At 39.7% G+C, this 21,536-nt stretch overlaps 1 protein-coding gene across 1 annotated transcript; it reads left to right on the top strand.

Moving 5' to 3' along the window:
- The first annotated feature begins 5,876 nt into the window (after positions 1 to 5,876).
- On the top strand, positions 5,877 to 20,689 carry LOC150074845 (actinia tenebrosa protease inhibitors-like). The gene is made up of 5 exons (XM_090389472.1): positions 5,877 to 5,886; positions 12,419 to 12,589; positions 17,455 to 17,646; positions 18,624 to 18,803; positions 20,601 to 20,689. Exons 1-5 carry the CDS (start codon positions 5,877 to 5,879, stop codon positions 20,606 to 20,608), a joined length of 561 nt encoding a protein of 186 aa, XP_090245598.1. The 3' UTR covers positions 20,609 to 20,689.
- The last annotated feature ends 847 nt before the right edge of the window (positions 20,690 to 21,536 follow it).

The following is a 21,536-nucleotide window of genomic DNA, read 5'->3' as shown; positions in this document are numbered from 1 at the left end:
GGAGGGGGAAGTCGCCAGACCACCCGCTGTGCAATTCTGTTCAAAGTGTTTCGGGGTAGGGGAGGGAGGGGGGAGGCAGACCGCGAGCTCGGAGAGGGGAGGGTTGGCGGGGTGGGGGAAGGGAGGTTTGACAGACCGCCCCCCCTGGTCAGTTTCGTTCAAAGTGACCCCACTCCTACTCGTGTCCTTGCAAGGACAACCTCTTCCCGTCTATTTAATCGTGAACTAGATTTCCAGTATTGTGGCTTTTTCTTTATTTGGAAAAGCTTATTGTGGGTTTGCTGCTGCCATACTGATGTCCATTGGTCAATACATAACTGCTTTATGATAGGTTTACAGTCCATATAAGGAATCGACGCAAGTGAAGATACGGGGTTGACTGGATTTTTTGCTGCTTGATCTGCTTTCTCATTTCCCTGGATTCCAGCATGCCCAGGAATCCAGCAGAACCTTACCTCTGTATTATATTTTGCGAGATTAATTAGCTGAGCTCTGATTTCTTTTAGAATAGGATGAGAGTTCGGACATTTATGTTGTAAAGAAGTTACTGCACTCAAGGAATCAGTATAGATTATAATTTCTTCATTAGACCTGTTGTTGATGTGTTTGATAGCCATTTGTATTGCATGGAGTTCAGCAGTGTAAATACTGCAACTTGGGAAGAGCTTTTCGGAGATTGCACAAGTGGGAAGAACTACTGCAGCACCTACATTTGTATCAGATTTAGATCCATCAGTATATATTTGAAGACAGTGAGTGTTTGCTGATGCATGAGTTGAATGTAGCTGCTGTATATTTTGATTGTCCAACACCTGTTTTCCCCACTTTTGAAAGTATTCATCGGATAAAGGTTTAAAAGTGGACCATGGAGGTTCAATTTCTCCAGTGTCTGGGTGGATATTGTCGAGTGGGACACTCCAATTCTGTGCAACATCCTTCAATCTAATTCCAGCAGGTTTATTTTCATTTGGTTTATTTCTGTATAGATTTTGGAAAGACGGAGTAAACATGTAAGGCCAGATGGGATGTGAGGGCATACTCCGCACTTTGGCAGCGTATGTAAGCAGCAGCATCTGTCTCCGTAACGATAATGGAGGTTCATGTGCATCAATGTAAAGACTCTGGACTGGCGACGTTCGGAAGGCACCTAGAGCTATTCTAAGTGCATTATGTTGAATGGTATTTAGGGACTGTAATGCTGATTTTCTAGCTGAGTCATATACGGGTGCGCCATAGTCTAGTCTGGATCGGATTAAAGTTTTATACAGGTGAAGAAGGGAGAGTCGGTCAGCTCCCCATGACATCGCAGAAAGCACTCTAAGAATATTCATTTTCTTCAAACAAGTAGTTCGTACGTGCTGTATGTGTTTCAGGAAGTTTAATTTCTTATCTAATATTAAACCTAGGAATTTAACATTGTCATTAACTGGTATAGCATGATTTCCTAGGCGCAATTCAGGGTCAGGGTGCAGTTTTCGCTTCTTGCAGAAGTGTATAGCGACAGTTTTCTCTGGTGACAGTCTGTAACCATTTTGTGACATCCATGTTTGTATTTTATTTATTGATAGTTGGAGTTTCCTTTCAATAGAGTACATATTTTGTGAGTGACTGGATATGTTTGTTTGTTAGTTATTTGGTTTTTAGGAGCATTCGCAACTAAGGCCATATTGCTCCGGGATATGCGGTGGTCATTCCCTGAATGACCTTTCCGCATCCTCCGTATTTGGTGGTGACGGGCTCGAACCCCGGTCTAATCAAGAAGCGTGTGCTACGCACTGCTGCTCCTTCCCACCTGGCTACGGAGGCGCCTGAGTGACTGGATATAGTGAGGTCATCGGCATAAAGATAAGTTTCTACTGAATTCGGTATGGTTGTTGTTAGAGTGTGTATCCTAACTGCGAAGAGTGTGGCACTAAGGACTGACCCTTGTGGGACTCCTTCCTCCTGTATGTAGATTTTGGAGAGTGTACCTCGATAACAGACCTGGAGAGTTCGATATTCAAGAAAGCTCTGGATTAATGCTGGTAAATGTCCTTTTAATCCTAGGGCATGCAGGTCACGAAGGATGCCATGACGCCACGTAGTTTCAAAGGCTTTCTCTATATCTAGGCTCACCATAACCAAATGTTCGTTCTTTATGAATGCATTTCGCACATTTGTCTCAGCCTTAATCATAAGGTCTAAAGTAGATCTGTTTCTACGAAATCCAAACTGATCGTTGTTCACAGTAGTTTGAGTTTCCAGATACCAGGTGAGGCGACGATGTACCATTTTTTCCAGAGTCTTACCTAGGCAACTAGTAAGTGAGATTGGTCTATAATTATGAGGGTCTGATTGGTCTTTTCCTGGTTTTGGAATGGGTAGAACTACAGAATGGCGCCAGGAGAGGGGAAAGTAATTTGCAACAAATATTCGGTTGAACAGTTTTAGCAGGGAGTAACGAGTTCTCTCATTTAGATTTTTTAACATTAAGTAGTATATGCCGTCTGGACCAGGTGAACTATTGGCTGATTTTTTTAAAGATTCTTCTAATTCATATATGGTAAGTGGTTCATTATAAGAGAGGGCTGACTTCGTTCCGAATTTTATTTTATATTTTTCAGCTACTGATTTGGCTTTTATGAAAGTTGGATCATATGAGGTTGATGCAGAATGGTGAGCAAAAGATTCCGCGAGGATGTTTGAAATATTCTCGGGAAGGGTTACCTCTTGTCCTTTATGGACGATGATCGAGAAGGGAGTTGATGGAGACTTTCCGGTAAGGCATCTTATTTTCCGCCAGATCAGTCCAGCACTTGAGTCTTTAGTGACAGATGAAACAAAACGGATCCAAGACTCTTTTTTAGCTTTTCGCCGGATGTATCGGGCCTGGGCTTTAAGTTTCTTGAAGATAATCAGATTGGCAGTGGTTGGATTTTTCCGGAACTGATTCCATGCCTTGTTCTTTTCCCTCTTAGCAGTGTTACATGCCGAATTCCACCAGTAATTTTTGTGTTTGGATTCATTAGTTGAAGTTTTAGGAATGGAAGTAGCAGCTGCCGCCAAGACTTGTTCTGTGATGTGTTTAACGGCATCATCTATGGAGTGATGGTGGATAATATCATCATCTAGTGTAACGCTTGATGCATATTTATTCCAGTCAGCTTTTGAGAATTTCCACTTAGTTCGACCACTTACAGATTATAAGAAAATGGTCACTGTTTAATGGATTTTCTGAAACTCTCCACTCGAAGTCTGGAAATAACATTGGTGAGCATAATGACAGATCTATAGCAGAAGTTGAACCTGTTGGAAAATGGACATAGGTGTCAGAGCCTGTGTTCAGCAGTGTGATGTTTTGCTTTACAAGAAAAGCCTCTATCGTTGTTGTTGTTGTTGTTAAATTTGTTGGTGCATCAGCAACTTAGGCTATAATGCACTGGTTACTGTCTAATATCTTCTTAGTTTGTCTTACACGTGATATGGTTCATATATTGTGATATTTATTTATCAATTTTAGAAAGAGAAAAATGTCATTCATGTCCTCACGATCTCCTAGAACATTCTGTAATGATAACCGGCTGGAGTTATGAAAATGAGAGAAGAAAGCAGATTTCCGTTCTTGCAGATATAGCGGGCATTCCAGGATGATATGTTTTACTGTTAGTGAACATAAGCAGTTGCTGCATTGTGGAGGATCATCGTTTGTTAGTAGGTAGCTATGTGTGAGGAATGTATGACCAATGCGTAATCTGGCTAGGATGGTTTCTTCTTTTCTGTTTCGTCTCAGACTGGATTGCCATTGCTTGGGTTCTCTCTTGATTTCAAGAAGTTTATAATTTGCTTGACCTTGCCACATGCGTGTCCACTGTTGTTTATACATCTGTTTGATAATGGATTTATGGTCAATATAAGGAGTCCTGAAATTAGATGGTATCACATTTGTAGCACATTTAGCAGCTAGATCTGCCTGCTCGTTTCCTAGTATTCCAGCGTGTCCAGGGATCCAACAAAATATTACTAGCTGTCCATGTCCGTGAAGTTCTAGTAGCTGTGCCCAAATGTTTTGTACCAGCGGATGACTAGGGAAGAATTGACGCTGTAGAGAATTAACAGCACTCAATGAGTCCGTATATATGATGGATTTGGTACACGACTCTTCTTTGATATTCTCTAGAGCTAGAACAATGCCGTATAGTTCTCAGGTATAAGTACTGCATTCAGACGGAAGCTGTCTGGAGATGGTGATATTTGGTAATACTACAGCGGTACCAACTTTACTACCAATTTTGGATCCATCTGTATATATTTGAATGAAAGTGCTAAACTCAGAGGAGTGGGTCTTATGAATTTGTCTAATGTTGGAATCTGGAAGGTTATTCTTTCCCCATTGCTGAAAGTGTCTATCAATATGTATCGGGGGCATTTGCCATGGCTGGGTTTCCATGCTAGTGTCCTGAAGAATGTTAGTAAAATTCAGGCCCCAGCTTGTGATAAGAGCTTGAAGCCTAATGCCAGATGGTTTATTGAGCCGTGGTTTACTTTCATAAAGTTTACTCCATTTGGGTATAAAGAGATATTGCCATATGGGATGATGTGGAAGACTCCTGATTTTGGCTGCGTAATTTAGTAACAGAACTTGTCGTCGAAGATGTAGCGGTGGCTCATAGGCTTCGGTATATAGACTTAAGATTGGTGAAGTACGAAAAGCCTCCAGTGCAATTCGTAGGGCACTATGATGTACAGGATCGAGCCATTTAAGTGCACTCGGTCTGGCCGAGTCATATGCAGGAGACCCGTAGTCTAACCTAGATCTAATCAGCGATCGATATAGCTGTAGCAACATGTAGCGATCTGCGCCCCATGACATGGAGGAAATTACTCTCAGAAGATTTAGTTTTCTAAGACAACTTGTACGGATATGTTTTATATGCTCCAGAAAGTTTAATTTTTTATCAAAAATTACACCAAGGAATCTAATACTAGGCTGGAAAGTAATACGATGAGAATCTAACTGTATGTCTGGATCAGGATGTAAAGAACGTTTGCGACAGAAGTGTACGGCTGTTGTTTTTGGTTTAGAAAGTCGATATCCGTTGTTTTTGGCCCAAGAGACTATTTTGTTAATAGTATCTTGTAGTTGTCTTTCAATTAGTCGCATATTTTGAGAGTGACATGAGATGGCAAGATCGTCAGCATATAGGTATGCATCAACTGTATTAGGTATACACTTGGTTATGGCATCAATCCTAATGGCAAAGAGTGTAGCGCTCAACACTGAACCTTGGGGAACTCCCTCTTCTTGTACATATGCTCGAGACAATGATGAATGGAATCGGACTTGAAATGATCTATTGCCTAGAAAGTTTTTAATGAATATCGGCAGATGACCCCGAAGTCCACATTTATGTAAGTCCTGAAGAATCCCATATCGCCAAGTTGTATCGAAGGCTTTCTCTATGTCAACGCATATCATGACTAGGTGCTCGTTTCTGAGGAAAGCGTTCCGGATATTTGTTTCTGCTTTGATAATGAGATCAAGTGTAGATCTTCTTCTCCGGAAGCCATGTTGGTTTGGACTTAGAATGTTTTCCGTTTCTAGAAACCATGTCAATCTAGCATTAACTATTTTTTCTAATGTTTTTCCCAGACAACTGGTTAGAGAAATAGGGCGGTAGTTTCTGGGATCTGTGTGGTCTTTTCCTGGTTTCGGGAAAGCTAGCACATAAGAATGGCACCAGCTAGCAGGGTAATACTCCTCTAGAAAAATTCTGTTATACAGTTGTAATAGGGCAGTTAATGAATCCTCACTTAAATGAAAGATCATGGTGTAAAAAATTCCATCGGGGCCTGGAGCACTATTCTTTAATTGGGAAAGTGCACTGCGCAATTCAATCATGGTCAGAGGTAGGTTATACGAATATGGGACGGCAGTATTAAATTTTAGTTTGTATTTTTCTGTCCGGGATTTTAACAATTGAAATGCTGGTTCATATGTGGCAACAGCTGAAAGTGTTTCAAATGAATTACCTAAGATATTGGCAATCTCCAGAGGTTCAGAAATTTCCTTCCCTCTTACGAGTAGAATAGGAGAAATTGTTTGTGTGTATTTGCCATTAATTCGTTTGATCTTTTTCCATATTTTAGAAGTATCTGTGGATCTGTTTATGGTGGAAGCGAAACGTGCCCATGCTTCTTTTTTACTCTCTCGTCTTATATGACGAGCTTTAGCTCTGGCTCTCTTAAACTGTAGGAGGTTGGCTGTAGTTGGATATTTTCGAAACAGATTCCAGTACTTATTTCTTTCTTTTTTAGCATTGTTACATGCTTCATTCCACCACATTTTTGGATGAAACCTGATTTTGGATGAAGATTTTGGAATAGCAGCCTCCGATGCTTTCATTATTTTTCTGCCTCTAAAGATGTTTGCATGGGGATAGGTCTACAGGGAACTACAGAGTTCACTATGACTGCTACTCCTCCATGAGCTGAGTTAGAGGAACTTCTATCTTTTCTATATATAGTATAATGTTTAATTGTCATAGACACTGTATTTGTGAGATTGGTTTCTTGAAGGCACACTGCAACAGGCTTATATTTACTTAATAGATCGTAAAAGTCATCTACGTTACCACGGAGCCCACGGCAATTCCACTGAATAACTGTACTCATTGTTTGGTTTTAACTGGTGTCTGCTATCATCCGTGAAGTAGTCTGCTTACGCCTGTCTATTTTCCCCTTTTCCTTCTTTGAGAATACTGGTCTGCCTGTGTCGATGTCATCTTCTGGATGAATTTCAAGAATTGTATCGTCATCGCCTGCTTTTTCATCGATGTCCATGGTATCAGATCTGAGTTTGTATTTATCACTTCTTTCAGAGCTCTTGATTTGTTCTTTGTTGTTGTTGTTGTTTATGGGGTTTTAAGTGCAATGGCTACTTAGGCCATATTGCACTTAGAAAAGTGGTTCATACTGCCTGTTTATTTCATGTAGAAGCAATTAGAAACGGCTATACATTCCTATTTGTTTTAGGAAGGAGAAGAATTCTGCGATGTTTGATTTTTCGCCTATGATATGGCTAAGTGACAATGGTACCTTTAAGCTTGCTAGAGAACTGAATGACATTAGTCGAGCATCATGATACAGAGTACATTCTAGAAGTATGTGTTTCACTGTAAGTGGTGTATGACAATGATTACACTCAGGAGGGTCATTCCCTGAGAGGAGGAACAAATGAGTTAAATGAGTATGACCGATTCTGGCTCTGGTTAGGATTACTTCTTCTTGTCTGTTAGTAATGAGGCTAGAGGCCCATAATTTTGGTACAGGTTTAATTTGAAAAAGTTTATTATGAATTTGTGCTTGCCATTGTAGAGTCCATCGATCTTTACATATACTTCGGATCTTCATTTTATAATCAGTAAACGGTATTAAGAAATTTGTTGGGGCTGCTCTAGATGGATGTTTGGCAGCATCATCCGCAATTTCATTTCCTGGTATTCCAGTATGACCAGGTATCCAGCAGAAAATAACCTTTTGTTGGCACTCTCTCAGACGTATCAACTCTGTTCTAATGAGCTTTAATAGAGGGTGAGTAGACGGGGAATTGTTTTGCAAGGCTGATAAGGAACTCTGCGAGTCTGTGTAAATTAAGCTCTTTTGAATTGACATATGGAAAATACTTTCTATAGCAAGCTTTATGGCATATAATTCAGTTGTGTAGCTACTGCACTCTGTTGGGAGAGATAGAGAAATGGTAGTATCTGGGAGTACTACTGCTGCGCCTGATCCACTCTCAGACTTCGATCCATCTGTATAAATTTTAGCGCAGTCAGGATAACGTTGAGTATGCGCTATGTATAGCTGCTGGATATTAATATCTGATAGAGAGTGTTTACCCCACTGGTAGAAATAATTGTCACAAGATGGTGTGATGACAGACCATGGAGGATCAGGATCTATAGGATCTCGTAAAATTTTATTGTAGTGTACATCCCAATCTTCTGCTAGCTGTTTTAATCTAATACCAGCAGGCCGAACTGTCTGTGGTTTGTTTCTGTATAAGGTCATAAACTGTGGATTGTAGAGTATTGGCCAATTAGGATGGGTCATCTGGCTTTGGATCTTGGTTGCATAATTCAGCAGCAGCATCTTTCTCCTGATATTTAGGGGAGGTTCATGAGCTTCAACATACAAGCTTTGCACTGGAGATGTTCTGAACGCACCTAGTGCTGTTCTGAGAGCTGAATGTTGAATAGGATTGAGGCGAGATAAAGCGCTCTCCCTAGCAGAATCGAAGACAGGGGCACCGTAGTCCAGTCGAGATCTGATTATGGATCTATATATATGTAGCAGGCTTTGGCGATCTGCTCCCCATGTTGTGGCTGATAAGACTCTGAGAATGTTCAGTTTTTTTTGACAAGTAGTCCGGAGATGTTCAATGTGCTTTTTGAAATTTAACTTATTGTCAAAGAACAATCCCAGTAGACGAGTACAGTCAGCTATGGGAAGAGGATGGTTATTCAATTGCAGCTCAGGTTCAGGATGCATATTGCGTCTAGAGCAGAAGTGTATGGCAGTAGATTTCTGGCTGGATAGTCTATAACCATTTTGTGTCATCCATGTCAGGATGCGATTCATTGATATTTGAAGTTGGCGTTCAAATTTGTTCTTTCTGTTGCTGTTTGAGATTCTTATCTGGAGGAACTGTTACTGGTGTATTTACTTCTTTTGTTACATATCTGGAGGGAGAGTGTTCCTTTGATGAAGAAAGTACTGATTTAGCCCAACCAGATATAGAGATATTTGGAGGGACTGAGCAGTCAGTTTGAGTTGATATTGAGCGTAGTCGTTGAGTAATTGATGCATACGTAGATGATTTGACAGGAGTTGTAAATTGTTGTTTTGCCTCTTGATATGACACCTTATGCTCTATTTTATATTTCTGAATATTCTTCTCTCGTTTCCATTGATCGCAGTCCTTAGAGAAGGCAGAATGATTTCCATGGCAATTAGGACAGTTTTGAGTTTCCTTGTTACAATCGGTATGTGTGTGTTCTTTAGAACCGCAAGCAGCACAAGTGACTACACCTCTGCATACCGTTTGCGAATGACCAAATTTTTGGCACTTGAAGCACCATACCGGATTGGGAATGTATGGTCTAACATGACATCTGAGGTATCCAGCCTTTATAGTTGTGGGGAGAATTGGTGTTTTAAAAGTCAGTATAACTGTCCGAGTAGGGACAAGCTCTCCATCTCTTTTGATCAAAATTCTTTTGGCGTGGATTACATTTTGGTTGTTTAATTCCTGGACAAGTTCATCTTCCGATACATTTAGGAGATCCCATTCTGATATTACCCCTTTAGAGGAGTTCAAGGTGGCATGTGGGGTAACCTTTGTGGGAATTCCACCAAAGGTAGAAATTTTCAGGAGTCTCTCTGCATGTCTATGTTCGTTCATCTCCACTAATAAATCTCCAGATCTTAATCGACGAACCATTTTTGGAGGGCCAGCCACATTTTCGAGACATTTCTGAATCAAAAATGGAGATAACTTACTCAGTGGTTGGTCTGTGGAGGAATGCAATATTAAAAAGAGAGGAGCAGAATAATCTGTCCCTTCTTTTTTTTTGTCTCTTGGCATGGGATGGGTTTAAGTCATGATCTAGGTCATGCCTATCTAGATCTGGATCAGTAGATCCGCAGCTGGACTGTTTTGTGTTTTCCATTACTGCTCCTTTTAGCCCTGGGAGAGTGGATTTCTTCTCCCAGACTTCCAGCCCTGCCACGTGGAGGCAGGAGCGGTGCCACCAGTGACCAAGCGATAAAGAGATTAGTTGTTAGTGTGTTAATAAGTTATTCCTATTTACAAAAAGAAAGGTGTCTTGCCTTTCTATCAAGTGAGCTAACTTCTTTACTTCAGAAGTGCAAAATTAAATAACTTCAGAAAAATAACACTATTCTATACTCAACCGCTCTTTTAAGTAAATCGCTTTCAAAATCGCTTAGAAATCGCTATAGTCACTCGCTTGGCACTCGGGGCCCCTCTATCGTGCGTCCCCGGTTGTCTGTATATAAAGATCCCCATAACTGGTGATGCGCATTAAAATCACCCAATATGCAGAAAGGAGAAGGCAGTTGTAAGATAAGATCATCTAGTTCAGTTATCGAGCAGTTCTGATTTGGTGAGATATATATGGATACAAGAGTAAGCGTTTTGCCAAGAGCGAGGCGTACTGCAACTACTTCTAAAGTGCTTTGTACAGGAATACGTCTGGACGGGATTTTGCTGTCAACCAATATAGCTACACCACCATGTGACCCATGGGCAGAGATCCTGTCTTGCCTGAACAATGTATAGTTTTTAACTGAAAGTGTCACTTGGGGAGAGAGATTTGTTTCTTGTAGGCAGATGCCTACTGGGTGATGCTGATTTATCAAGTCAAGAATATCGTCTATGTTGCTACGGAGGCCTCTACAATTCCATTGAATCAACTGATCCATTATTTAGCTTTTGAAGTAGAAAGTATTTCTGATTGCTTTTTAGAGCCAATCTGTTTATGGCGGTCCAGTTTTATTTTATCTTTTTTCGGGAAAACGGGTCGTGCAGTATCCATGTCTTCCTCAGCATGTATTTCTAAGACGGTTTCATCATTGTTGGTGGTGTTATCGGTTTCCATATCTGCGGTTAAAGTATTTTGCTGTTTAAGATTTCTCAGACTTTCAGTATCTGAACGTGATGGAGTAATAGTTGGTGGTACGGTGACTGGGGTATTATTTGCTTGGTCTTTTACTTGTTCTTTAGGAAACTCCTGCGGATTCGCTAGAATAGCCCGAGCCCAGCCGGAAATGGATGTAGCTGGTGGTATGGACACTTCAGTTTGGGTTCCTTCTGATTTGTATTTTTGTGTTGCAGCTGCATATGAGAGTTTCGGTACTGTGGGCAAAACTTGTTTCCTTGCTTCTTGATAAGTCACTTTGTTTTCTATTTTGTATTTCTGTATCTTCTTTCCAATTTTCCAGGTTTCACAAATTTTTGAGTAAGCTGGATGGCTACCATTGCAGTTTGGACATACTGGTGTTTGTGCTGGGCAGTCTGTCTGAGTGTGTTCCTTGGATCCACAGTTGGGGCACACTGAAACCCCTCTACACACAGTTTGAGCATGGCCAAATTTTTGGCACTTGAAGCACCTGAGCGGATTTGGGATATAAGGTCGGATATGACAGTTTAGATATCCAGCCTTGACTGTAGCTGGAAGGACTGGCGTTGAAAAGGTCAGTATAACACTACGTGTCGGAACCAGTTCACCATCTTTTTTGATTTTAATTCGCTTTGCCTGTATAACCTTTTGATCTTGTAGCTCTTGGACTAACTCCTCTTCAGTAACATTTAATAAGTCCCACTCAGAGAGCACTCCTTTGGATGAGTTTAGGGTGGCATGTGGAGTTACTGTGACAGGAATATTCGCAAATTTTGAGATTCTTAGTAGGGCTTCAGAGTGCCTACTATTCATGGTCTCTATAAGTAGATCTCCGGAGCGGAGTCTTTTCACCATTTTAGGTGGTCCGGCAGCATTCTCGAGACATTTCTCGATAAGAAATGGAGAAAGTGCACCTATTGGTTGACTTGTTTGGGAATGTATTATAAGAAACAGAGGTGATTCCTTTTTGGAAACTTCTGTTCTTTGTCTCTTAGGATGGGAGGTGTCAAAATCAGTTTGGTCTGTCCTTGGACAGGTTGAGGCACGAGGCTCAACAGATGGATAACTATCTTTGAGATCCATGTCAGCTCCTTTTAGCCCCTGGCAGAGAGACTTTTCTGCCAAGGTTACCGGCCCCGCCACGGGGAGGCAGGAGCAGTGCCGCTAGAGTGACCAAGCGGTGTAAGTTAGTTTGTTAGTTTAAGGAAAGAAAAAAGAAAGGTGGTTTTCCTTTCTGTAACTTACTTACAATTCGTAAGAGTAAGTTAACAATAAATAGCTTTAAACGTAAGAGAAACTTTCCAAATTAACAAGAACTGTCGCAGTAAGAAAACGCTTTGTAAATAGCTCAGAGAATCGCTCGATCACAATAACGCTTGGCACCCGGGGCCGAAATCTGATTTAATTAATCGCAGCTAATACAGTGGAAGTTCTGCTCATAAAAGGCGAACCACTGGTTGGGTAGCTAAAAATCTAGTGATGAGATAGCACATCACGAGGTTGTTCGATTTCTAATTATACTCTGAAACTACCGAACTACAGCTGGTTCTAAAGGTAATCAAACAATAAATGGATTCTAGAAATATTCCTCTTTGTCTTCATCCGATGCTTATATATCTAAAATTCACCAATTTATAATGTCAATTATTTAATTTCCACGTTAAAAATAATACTTGTAATTGATTATAAATACACAAACTTCGCTAAATGTGCAATATTTTTCATTATCGTAACAGACGAAGTCGATATATGCTCTTTGAAGGCCGAAACTGGACCATGCAGGGCTTATTTTCCCCGCTTCCATTTTAACAGCGAGAAGGGAACTTGTGAGCAATTCATCTATGGTGGTTGTAAAGGAAATGCAAACAACTTTGAGACCAAAGAGGACTGCGAGGGCAGATGTAGTAGTAAGTAATAGCATTCATCTTACTTTACTTTAATTTAAGTAAAACTAAAATCACACATTATCCTACCATATTGATACATTTTAAGCGGGTGAGCAAAAAAGTAAGCGTCTCCTGTCATCACCGTGCCGTTCGCCCAGAAACTATATATATAATTTATAGCGGGTAAAGTTTCCAAGAAATTTTATTTAAAACCTCTATTAAATGTCTAATTGGACCACATTTTGCCCGAATTACAGCCCATACACGTTGGTTACTGAATTGTGGTCGGTGGAGACCTGCCATCTTCAACATATCCCAGACATCCTCAGCTCATCCCACAAATCCTCACGGGAAATCTGGGGATATTCCTCGAACCATTCAGATAAAACTTTTGCATGGTTGATAGTTTTTTGTTGTCTGGAAAAGATCCATCGCAATCCGGGTGAAAATGAAGCACTGCAAGGTTCCGATACGATAGAAGGATATTCGTTGGAGACAACACTATATTCCAATGGTTTGAGCAGATACAGTGCATACCAACAGAACATACCCCACAGTATGATACCGCTTCCAGCCACTTGAGTGGTAGACACGATACAGTCTACATGAATGGTTTCATGAGGGTCACACCATACTTTTAGCTTACCATTGGTGCAAAAACTATTAACCTACTCGTCAGACTACATGATATTTTTCGACTGTCCCACAGTCCAGCCTTCCCATCGGCGCCACCACTCCAGCCGAATCTTTTGATTTTTTTTTATTAAAGAAAGTACTTTTCTGTAAAAATAAAGCTAAATGAGAAGTTAGCTTCTTTTTTTAATTTCTTCACCTAATTAACATCTTTTTTAGGCGCGTTAGTATATATATATATAGATAGATAATGCTTCTATTGTCTTCACCACTTCCCAGTGGTGAAGACAATAGAAGTATTTCAATGAAATTTCATATTCGAGCTTTTTGAAAAGGTTTCTCAAAGAATTCCAAGAATTCATAAAAATTGGACTAATAGAAATCCGGTAATTATTATTTGTTTATTTTTCATACATATTACATAAGTTATCCATATTCCGGATATTGTAGCTGGAGCATTGGCTGATATGTTTTCATACACTGGTTGGATGAATGAATTTGGAAATGTGACAGATGTGCAGAAATTAAAATTTTCTCGATTCCCACATGAAAGTCGTTGTTTTTTGCTCTTTATTTTCAAACTCTCATAAATCATGAATACTGTTTGCTAACGCACCAGAAGCGTAATGCATTGCATACATTCTTCTTCTTCTTCTTCTTTGGTCCTTAGCTGGCAGCTGGGGGAGGCGGTTGGTCATGCAACCAGTATGCTGCTGTAGGTGCCGCAGGGTTACGGACTTGCTCTGTGATGTTCTTCCATACCTTACGATCCATGGCGTCAGTCCTGGCCTGGTTAAGGTCGAGACGTCGGCTCTTCAAGTCATTTTCCACTTGCTTGGCCCACGTTTTCCTAGGCGCGGTCCGTTGGATGCTCCATTGGGTGGGTCGTTGTCTCCAAAGGAGTGTGGATGGTATTCTGTTCGTGCCCATTCTACATACGTGGCCAAACCATCTAAGCCTTCGCTTCTGGATTTGGTCGGCAATGGTTGGTTGCTGTTGGCATCTGGCGCGGATGGTATCATTAGTGATACGGTCGCGAAGAGAGATGCCCAAGATCTGCCGCAGGCATCGCATTTGGAATACCTCAAGTTTGTTCAAATCTAACTTGAGACAAATCCATGTTTCCGATCCGTAAAGAAGAATGGGCAGGATCAAAGTCCGGAAGAGTCGGATTTTAGTCTTTGTGGAAATGTTGGTCCTCTTCCACAGACACCATTTGAGCGAGGCGAACGCAGTGGCCGCCTGTCCAATTCTGGACAGGCAGACACTGCGATTTTATTGGATTTCCATGGTGGATGCAACTTTCTTCTCCTCGACCAGCGACCCAAGGTATTTAAAGTCCTGCACTTGCTCGATCTGGACGCCTTCGAGATAGATGGTGGCTTGCGACCCATCCGTTGTCAGGGCCTTTGTCTTACCAGCATTGATCTTCAAACCGTATGGCCGGGCAATGCGGCACAATGTCGTAGAGGATGTCCGTGGCTTCAGCGTCGTTACCGGCAAGGATAGCACTATCATCAGCAAACATCAGGTCAGTCACATAGTGATCCTTGTCATATTGTATGCCCTGTCTATTTCTGAATGCTTGCCTCATAATGGCGTCGACCACGATGTTGAAAAGCAACGGGGAGGCTACATCCCCTTGGCGGACTCCAGTTTGGATGGTAAATTCCTCAGATAAATCGTTCTGGATGCGCACCTGGCTGGTTAAACCGTTGTATGCAGTTTGGAGGAGTGTGATGACTTTTCGAGGTACATGTTCAAACTTGTTAATGTATGTACATGTGCATACATTAACTTGTTAATTTATCTAAAAAGAAGGTACTTTCTATTAAAGTAGATAAAGTTTCAGTAAAAAGAAGCTAAATGAAGAACCATCAGACCTCATGATCCTTCTGTTCCATAGTCCAATCTTGGCATTGGAGGTACCAACCCAGTCGAATCGTTCGATGTTTTACAGATAGAACTGGCTTTCGTATAGCCACACGACTATCAAATCCCAGATTTTTCAACTCTCTCTCTGCACATTTCGGTTGGAAATTGGTCTTTCTTTGCCTTGAATTTTTCCATCATTTTCTGCACACCGGATCTTCTATTGTGAAGCCTCGTTTTTGGAGAACAGACTTTGTGCAGCATTTCTTCCTTTTAGACTTCATTCTCTTTTCGTCTTTCGCCCATTGTTTATTGTTTTCGATATTATTGTTTTCGACTTACAAGTGATTTACTTTGTTTTCTCATTTGCGGCTCCTACTAACCATTCTCCAACAATAACACCTTTCTGAAATTGGAAAGATCATCTCTTTTCCCAGTGAATGAATCGACTAAGAAGCCCATTAAAATCTATAGTATTTATCTGATACCAGAGAACTTGTGATCATATCATGTTTACCGTACATTTAATTATCTGCTATCCAATTGCAACAGTTTCTAAATTTTTGATCAAACGGGTGTAAATTATCCCAAGCAGGCTCGAAAACGAATGTGCATGTGAAGTGGTCTCACATAATGGTCTGACTCAAGTTTTAAAGCTTACTGTACGGGCAACGCTTTGAAGCAACAACGATGGTTCCTTTGCTTCCACATGTGGGCTCTGGACAGGAGACGTTCGAAATCCTCCAGTAGCAAAATGAATTACAGCCATCGAAGTGCACTGTTCCTCTCAGGTACGAACACCTGGGATTCGTATTCTAGTTTAGACCGAAAAACTGCACGAGAGAGACTTAGTATGGTGTACACCAGCATACACCCATCCCAATAAGGAAAATATAATGTGCACGAGAGGTGCACTATATACGTCGTTGACTGAAGTGTTGAAAAAAAGTGAGCTTATCAAATACCATCCAAAAAATCTGTTCTCACATACTGTTTGAATAGCATTTTGTCCAAGCCTCATTTCAGCTCCAAGATGAAGATTGCACTTGTGACAAAAATAATCAAATGGTCTTCTTCTGCGAAGGGAGAGAGAGGGAGAGGAGCTATTAGCAGTTGAGGGATCAACGGCTTCTTCTTGGCTTCCAATGACCTATGTTGCAGTGACTGTAAAAAGTTTGTTAAACAAGTCAAACTTGTTTGACTTGTTTAACAAACTTCATTTCAGTATGAGGAGCACTATGATGGAATTATGGCGTTCATTACAGTATGAGGAGCACTGTGATGGAATTATGGAATTAGCTTTCATTGCAAAAACGTTAAAGCTTAAAACTGATCCTTGGGAATTAGTTTTAAATATTAATACTTATTCTTGGAAAAAGGATCGGGAGTGATTAGAACCTGCACGATTTTGGAAAGACCAATGAGATACTGGTCCTTTATTAAAATCAAGGTTATTAACCCTAGTTTTTAAGAGGAGCAGTGAGGTGGGGTTTAATACAACAACTCCAAGTTGTCATATGCTCTTTCCATACTAAGCATTATGTTCTTTCTATACTAAAGAAGACGGACACTAGGTGCTCGCGTTTTAGAAGAACATATATGATAGAAGTTTCCAAATTAACTAAGTAGTTTAGTGTTGACTTCTTCCTTTGGAGGTCGCATGGCATCTTGGAGAGGACATCATTTGCTTTAAAATATCGAATAAGACGAAACGAGAATTGACCGCTCTCGCTCCAGGATTTTGCACGAATATCTAGTCAGGAAGATACCTTGTGCTAGCAGTCAGGGAACTGTTCAAGAAATGTTCCGTTATAAGGTATAAGAGGTTATTTACAGAATTTGGTTGGATATGTTTAATCATTTCATAATAGACACGATTTAGTCCAACGATACTTGTTAACTCTTGTGTGGTAAAATGCACAGTGTAAAGGAGAAAATTTCTTGATTTGAAGTTAAAGTGCCTGCTTTTTATTTTCCACTTCAGGACCTGGAACTCTACATATTTATGTACGTATTTATGATATTATTTCTTCGTAAACACCAATAATACAGGCCATTAAGGAGTTTTCTATTACCATAAAATAGACACGAACATTGATGTCCTTTCCTTTTTGAGAGGGGAAAAAATCATTAATTTAGGAAAATAAACTGAAAATTTATCTCATCCAAGTGTTTATATAGTTTGCCCATCCCTAGCAATACCTTTTATGGCTAATTTCGGAAAATATTTTATTGCATTAATATCCCATTAGTCATTTTAATATTCTCTATTTTAAAGTAATTTTATTGAAGTTAAAACTTCTTAGAAAGAAAGACAGAAAAGGTTAAATCCAATTATAAAGTTAGAAAAACTATGATGCAGTTTTGCTTTTATTTTGCAGAAGGAGATTTCGCAAGAGCTCTTGACAGACCCGATTGCGATAAGAAAGGAGAAACTGGTCCCTGCAGGGGTAGTTTCCCACGATTCTATTACGATCAGGATGAAGGCCAGTGTCTCCCTTTCATCTATGGTGGATGTGGTGGAAACAGAAACAACTTTGAGACCGTCAACGAGTGTTTGAACAAGTGTGGAGGTAAGGGCGAATTTCTTAAGATTAATAAACATCGGGAAGGAGAGAAATTCATAGTTTTTCAGAATATTGAAGGGTGGAGGAAAGGTTACGAATTATTTCCAGCAAGATATGCTGATAAGAAATTGTACACAGAGATTAGAGAAATTCCAGCTCATTCTCTACACTTTCTTTAAAATTTCTAGTTATTCATAACTTATATATGTAAACTTTCTTAGTAGATTTGGTGACGGATATATTTGATCAACTTAAGAATCATAATATAATTTATGCAGCTATTTCTATAAAAAAGAATTGCAATAAGCCTGTATTCCAGCAGACTATGCGAAAATTAACACTGACTACGATGAGAAATTTAGGTAAATTTTAAAAAATATTAAATCTATTTCGAGCGACGCAATTACCAGTTCCAACTGGACCGATGACCTCTTCTGTTGTCATAAATTTTCATTGGCTAAATTGACCTAAATTTTGGAGCAAATGAACCGTTTCCATGATATTATAAGAGTTGAGCCATGTTTTTGTTCTTATTGTCAAAAGGTAGAACAGAGTGTGGAAAAAATCGGACGTTATTTAAGGAGAACCGCACATTCTGTATAATTTTCGTTTCGTATTATTACGATGTATTTCTTATTGATATTCAAAGAAATATTTAATAGCAAAATAAATTAAAATCTTGGTGGTAGTAATTGCATTTTAACACCTACTGTTACACCAGGAGCGAAAAACGCACTGGTTTGTTTGTGTGATATGGTGTGGGTTCAAGTTTTTTCCTTTTCAGTTTTTTTAAGTAGAAACGTGATTAAGTACCTCCAAATATTTAATCATTTTTTGTAATTTTACTATATCTTGGAAAAACGTAATTCTGATAAAGTTTTTGACAAACAAGGCAACTGGTTTCAGATTTTATTCTTCACTACAAACGAGTTACCAATTCCTTTACCATTTCCCACAATCATTTGTGGCCATTTCTTTTCTAGCTCTGCACGCACCTTCTTCCATTTGTGAGCTTGAACCGGAGACTGGACTTTGCAGAGCCTATTTCCCTCGTCACTTTTTCAACCCTAAGACAGGGAAATGTGAAATCTTCATTTATGGTGGCTGCGGAGGTAACGAAAACAACTTTGAGAGCGAAGAGGAGTGCGAAAATACGTGCAAGAGTAAGTAATTAGATCCTTTTACTAATTATTGCACCCTTTTGATTCTCACTTGTGATGCTGATTTTAAATTTTCTGTTAATAAAAACAGCTTGCACGAGCAGTGTTATTATAAATAATTTTATTATGCATTTGCTCTAAGTCAGTTGAGGCATAAGTGTACTGAAAGTGATAATTACGTATATATTATATGGTCTCTTTGGCCCATTTCTGAATGAAACAGTTTCTGGGGGGGGGGGGTGAGAGACATGCGATCCTGTTTCGAGAAACTGACATATGAACAAAGCCCATAAAAATTCCTCCCATTTTGAGAGGTTTCAAACCCAAGTCCTCTGCTATTCTTCCACGATGTGGAACATAACCATTGTGCTGCGAGGCCATATTGGCCTTGTCCTGGGTTACAAAACAAAACACATCTGTATGATAAAACATGACAAGGGCTAAACTGAATGGCGCATAAGTGGCTCCCTGACTTTTTCCTGAAATGGCATCCTAACGTCTCAGCGCCCAAGGCAAATGCGTGCCTTATTACAAATAAGAAAGAATAAACAGCAATACTTATTAGTTGAATAATATTACAGGTCCTGTGATTTAGATATATCTCAGTTCGATAAATGTTAAATGGCCATCAATCATTTCGGATAAAATCTGAGGGGCTATGAAGAGCTCAGTCATATGGCTAGAAGTGATGATTATTGATAAAACAAGGGCAGTCAATGGTTAACAGAATTTCCTCATCTCCACGTAAGATCATCAGGCCTGGGCAGTAAACCAACTAATAGATGGTTCCTTACGTGGAACAAAGTAGGGTATAAATTCTCCAAGCAAGCTGAAAGGCAAATTAAGTCAGTCCCTTAGTGAAATAGCAGCACTTACAAATTTCAAATTTGTGAAACCTTACTTGAGAATATTAAGTGAAATTTATCTCAGACACCTTAATCGGTCTTACCTCGGGAAGACGTTTAGCTTTTTTTTTTTGAGATTTCTGATACTTCAGTTTAATAACAAAGTATTTCTTCAACTGCAAATTAAACCGTAGGAATTTAGCAGAAAGTTCAGCTACGATGTCTGACATTTTTAAAATTTGCGATGTAATCCTTTCATCTTTGCAGCTTACATTACTTTAGCAAATTATATATTCTTAAAAAAAACTTGTCATGTATGTGGTCCAATGAAGAACTTCTACACAACCGTATAGCCTTAGGAATAGCACAGTCGATAAGCCCTCCTTCCCCTCCCACTCCTTGTGGGCTTTTTTTCCACAAGGTATGAGTTAGTCGGGTTTCAGATGAGTGTTGCGTTCTCCGGGAACTCTAGATTTTAATTCCAGCAAGCAGGAAATCAACCACAGCAAACATGCAATTTACAAAAACAGTATACTATCGCCTCATAGCGTTAGTTCCTGCAGGGCTTAACACACTAACCAAAGCCTGATGGGTTGGTTGGCTAATTATTTAGTGTTTCATGATGCCTTCACTATAATAACCGCACTTTCTCCAGCCTGAATCTTGTTCGTTGGGCCACGAGAGTAGGGAAATTGTATTGCTAAACACGCCACAATCCAACGATCTTAGTTTTAAGATCTCAGTAAAGCTGTACCAGAAGGAACTCCTCACCACGTATTTGTTTCCACTTCGAGGAGAATCGAGATTCAATACAGAAGAGATCAGATAGGTTTTTAACGAAATTATGCTAATGTATAATCCAGAGTAATCTAATTGAGCATAAAATATCACTATACTATTATTTATTTAAAACTGAATGTTTTCTTATTTTCTTTTTCTTTTTTTTTTTTTTTAGCTTTCTAAAGGCAGAAGATCATGATGGTGAACAGAACTAGTGTGCTCTGTTTTAAATGAAAGAAATAAACATTCCTTGTTACTCTAGAAGTTGTCTACCTCATTATTTTATACTCTACTTTCATATTCAACACGTACCAAAAGTAGAAATAAAAAGTGCTATATACAAACGACACCCTGCGACCGTAGTTGGTTGGTTGGTTGGGTTTTATTGGTGCATTAGCAACCAAGGCAATAATGCGCTAATACCTGGTTATAAAAAAAATAAAACCTTCAGTGGTCTAATGAATTAGGTCACTAAGTCAAGATATAAAAACAAGTATAAACTATATAAAACAAATATCAATAAACAAGTAACAATAACAAGGTAGATTTTTAAATACGAGTAAAAAGATTTACTGATTTTAGAAAGCTAAAACCAGCAGACAAGACACATGGTCATTGTCAGACAATATCTGGCTGAGTGTATAAGGCTCAGCCAGATGACTCACAGATGTAAAATATACATCAGGTTTCATAAAATTTACATCACGTTTTAGTAATTAAAATATACAATTCGTCTCTAAAACGGGGACACCCAGTTAAAATATGACGAATAGTTAAAAAGGTGTCACAATTCTCAACATAGGAGAGTCATCTGCCCTCAGCAGAAATGCATGCGTAAGATGACTGTGTCTTATGCGGGGCCGAGCTAAAACAACTTCCTCTCTGCGTTTCCTGTGCAGACTAGACTGCCAATGTTGGATTACAGGCTTTATCTGATACAGCTTGTTTGTGGCCTGTCCATGCCAAGATTGTTACCATTGCGAGAGTAATTCTGCGTGTATTAAATGCCTGTAGTCTGCATAGGGGACTAACAGGCAAAGAGCATTGTCATGTTGCGGTGAGCTGGCTGCAGCATCAGCCAGTTCGTTACCCTTGATCCCAATGTAGCTTG

Source organism: Mastigoproctus giganteus, unplaced genomic scaffold, assembly GCF_048544385.1.
Source record: "Mastigoproctus giganteus isolate SK-2022 unplaced genomic scaffold, ASM4854438v1 scaffold_53, whole genome shotgun sequence".
Taxonomy (NCBI): domain Eukaryota; kingdom Metazoa; phylum Arthropoda; class Arachnida; order Uropygi; family Thelyphonidae; genus Mastigoproctus; species Mastigoproctus giganteus.
This window is presented reverse-complemented; position numbering and strand designations above follow the sequence as displayed.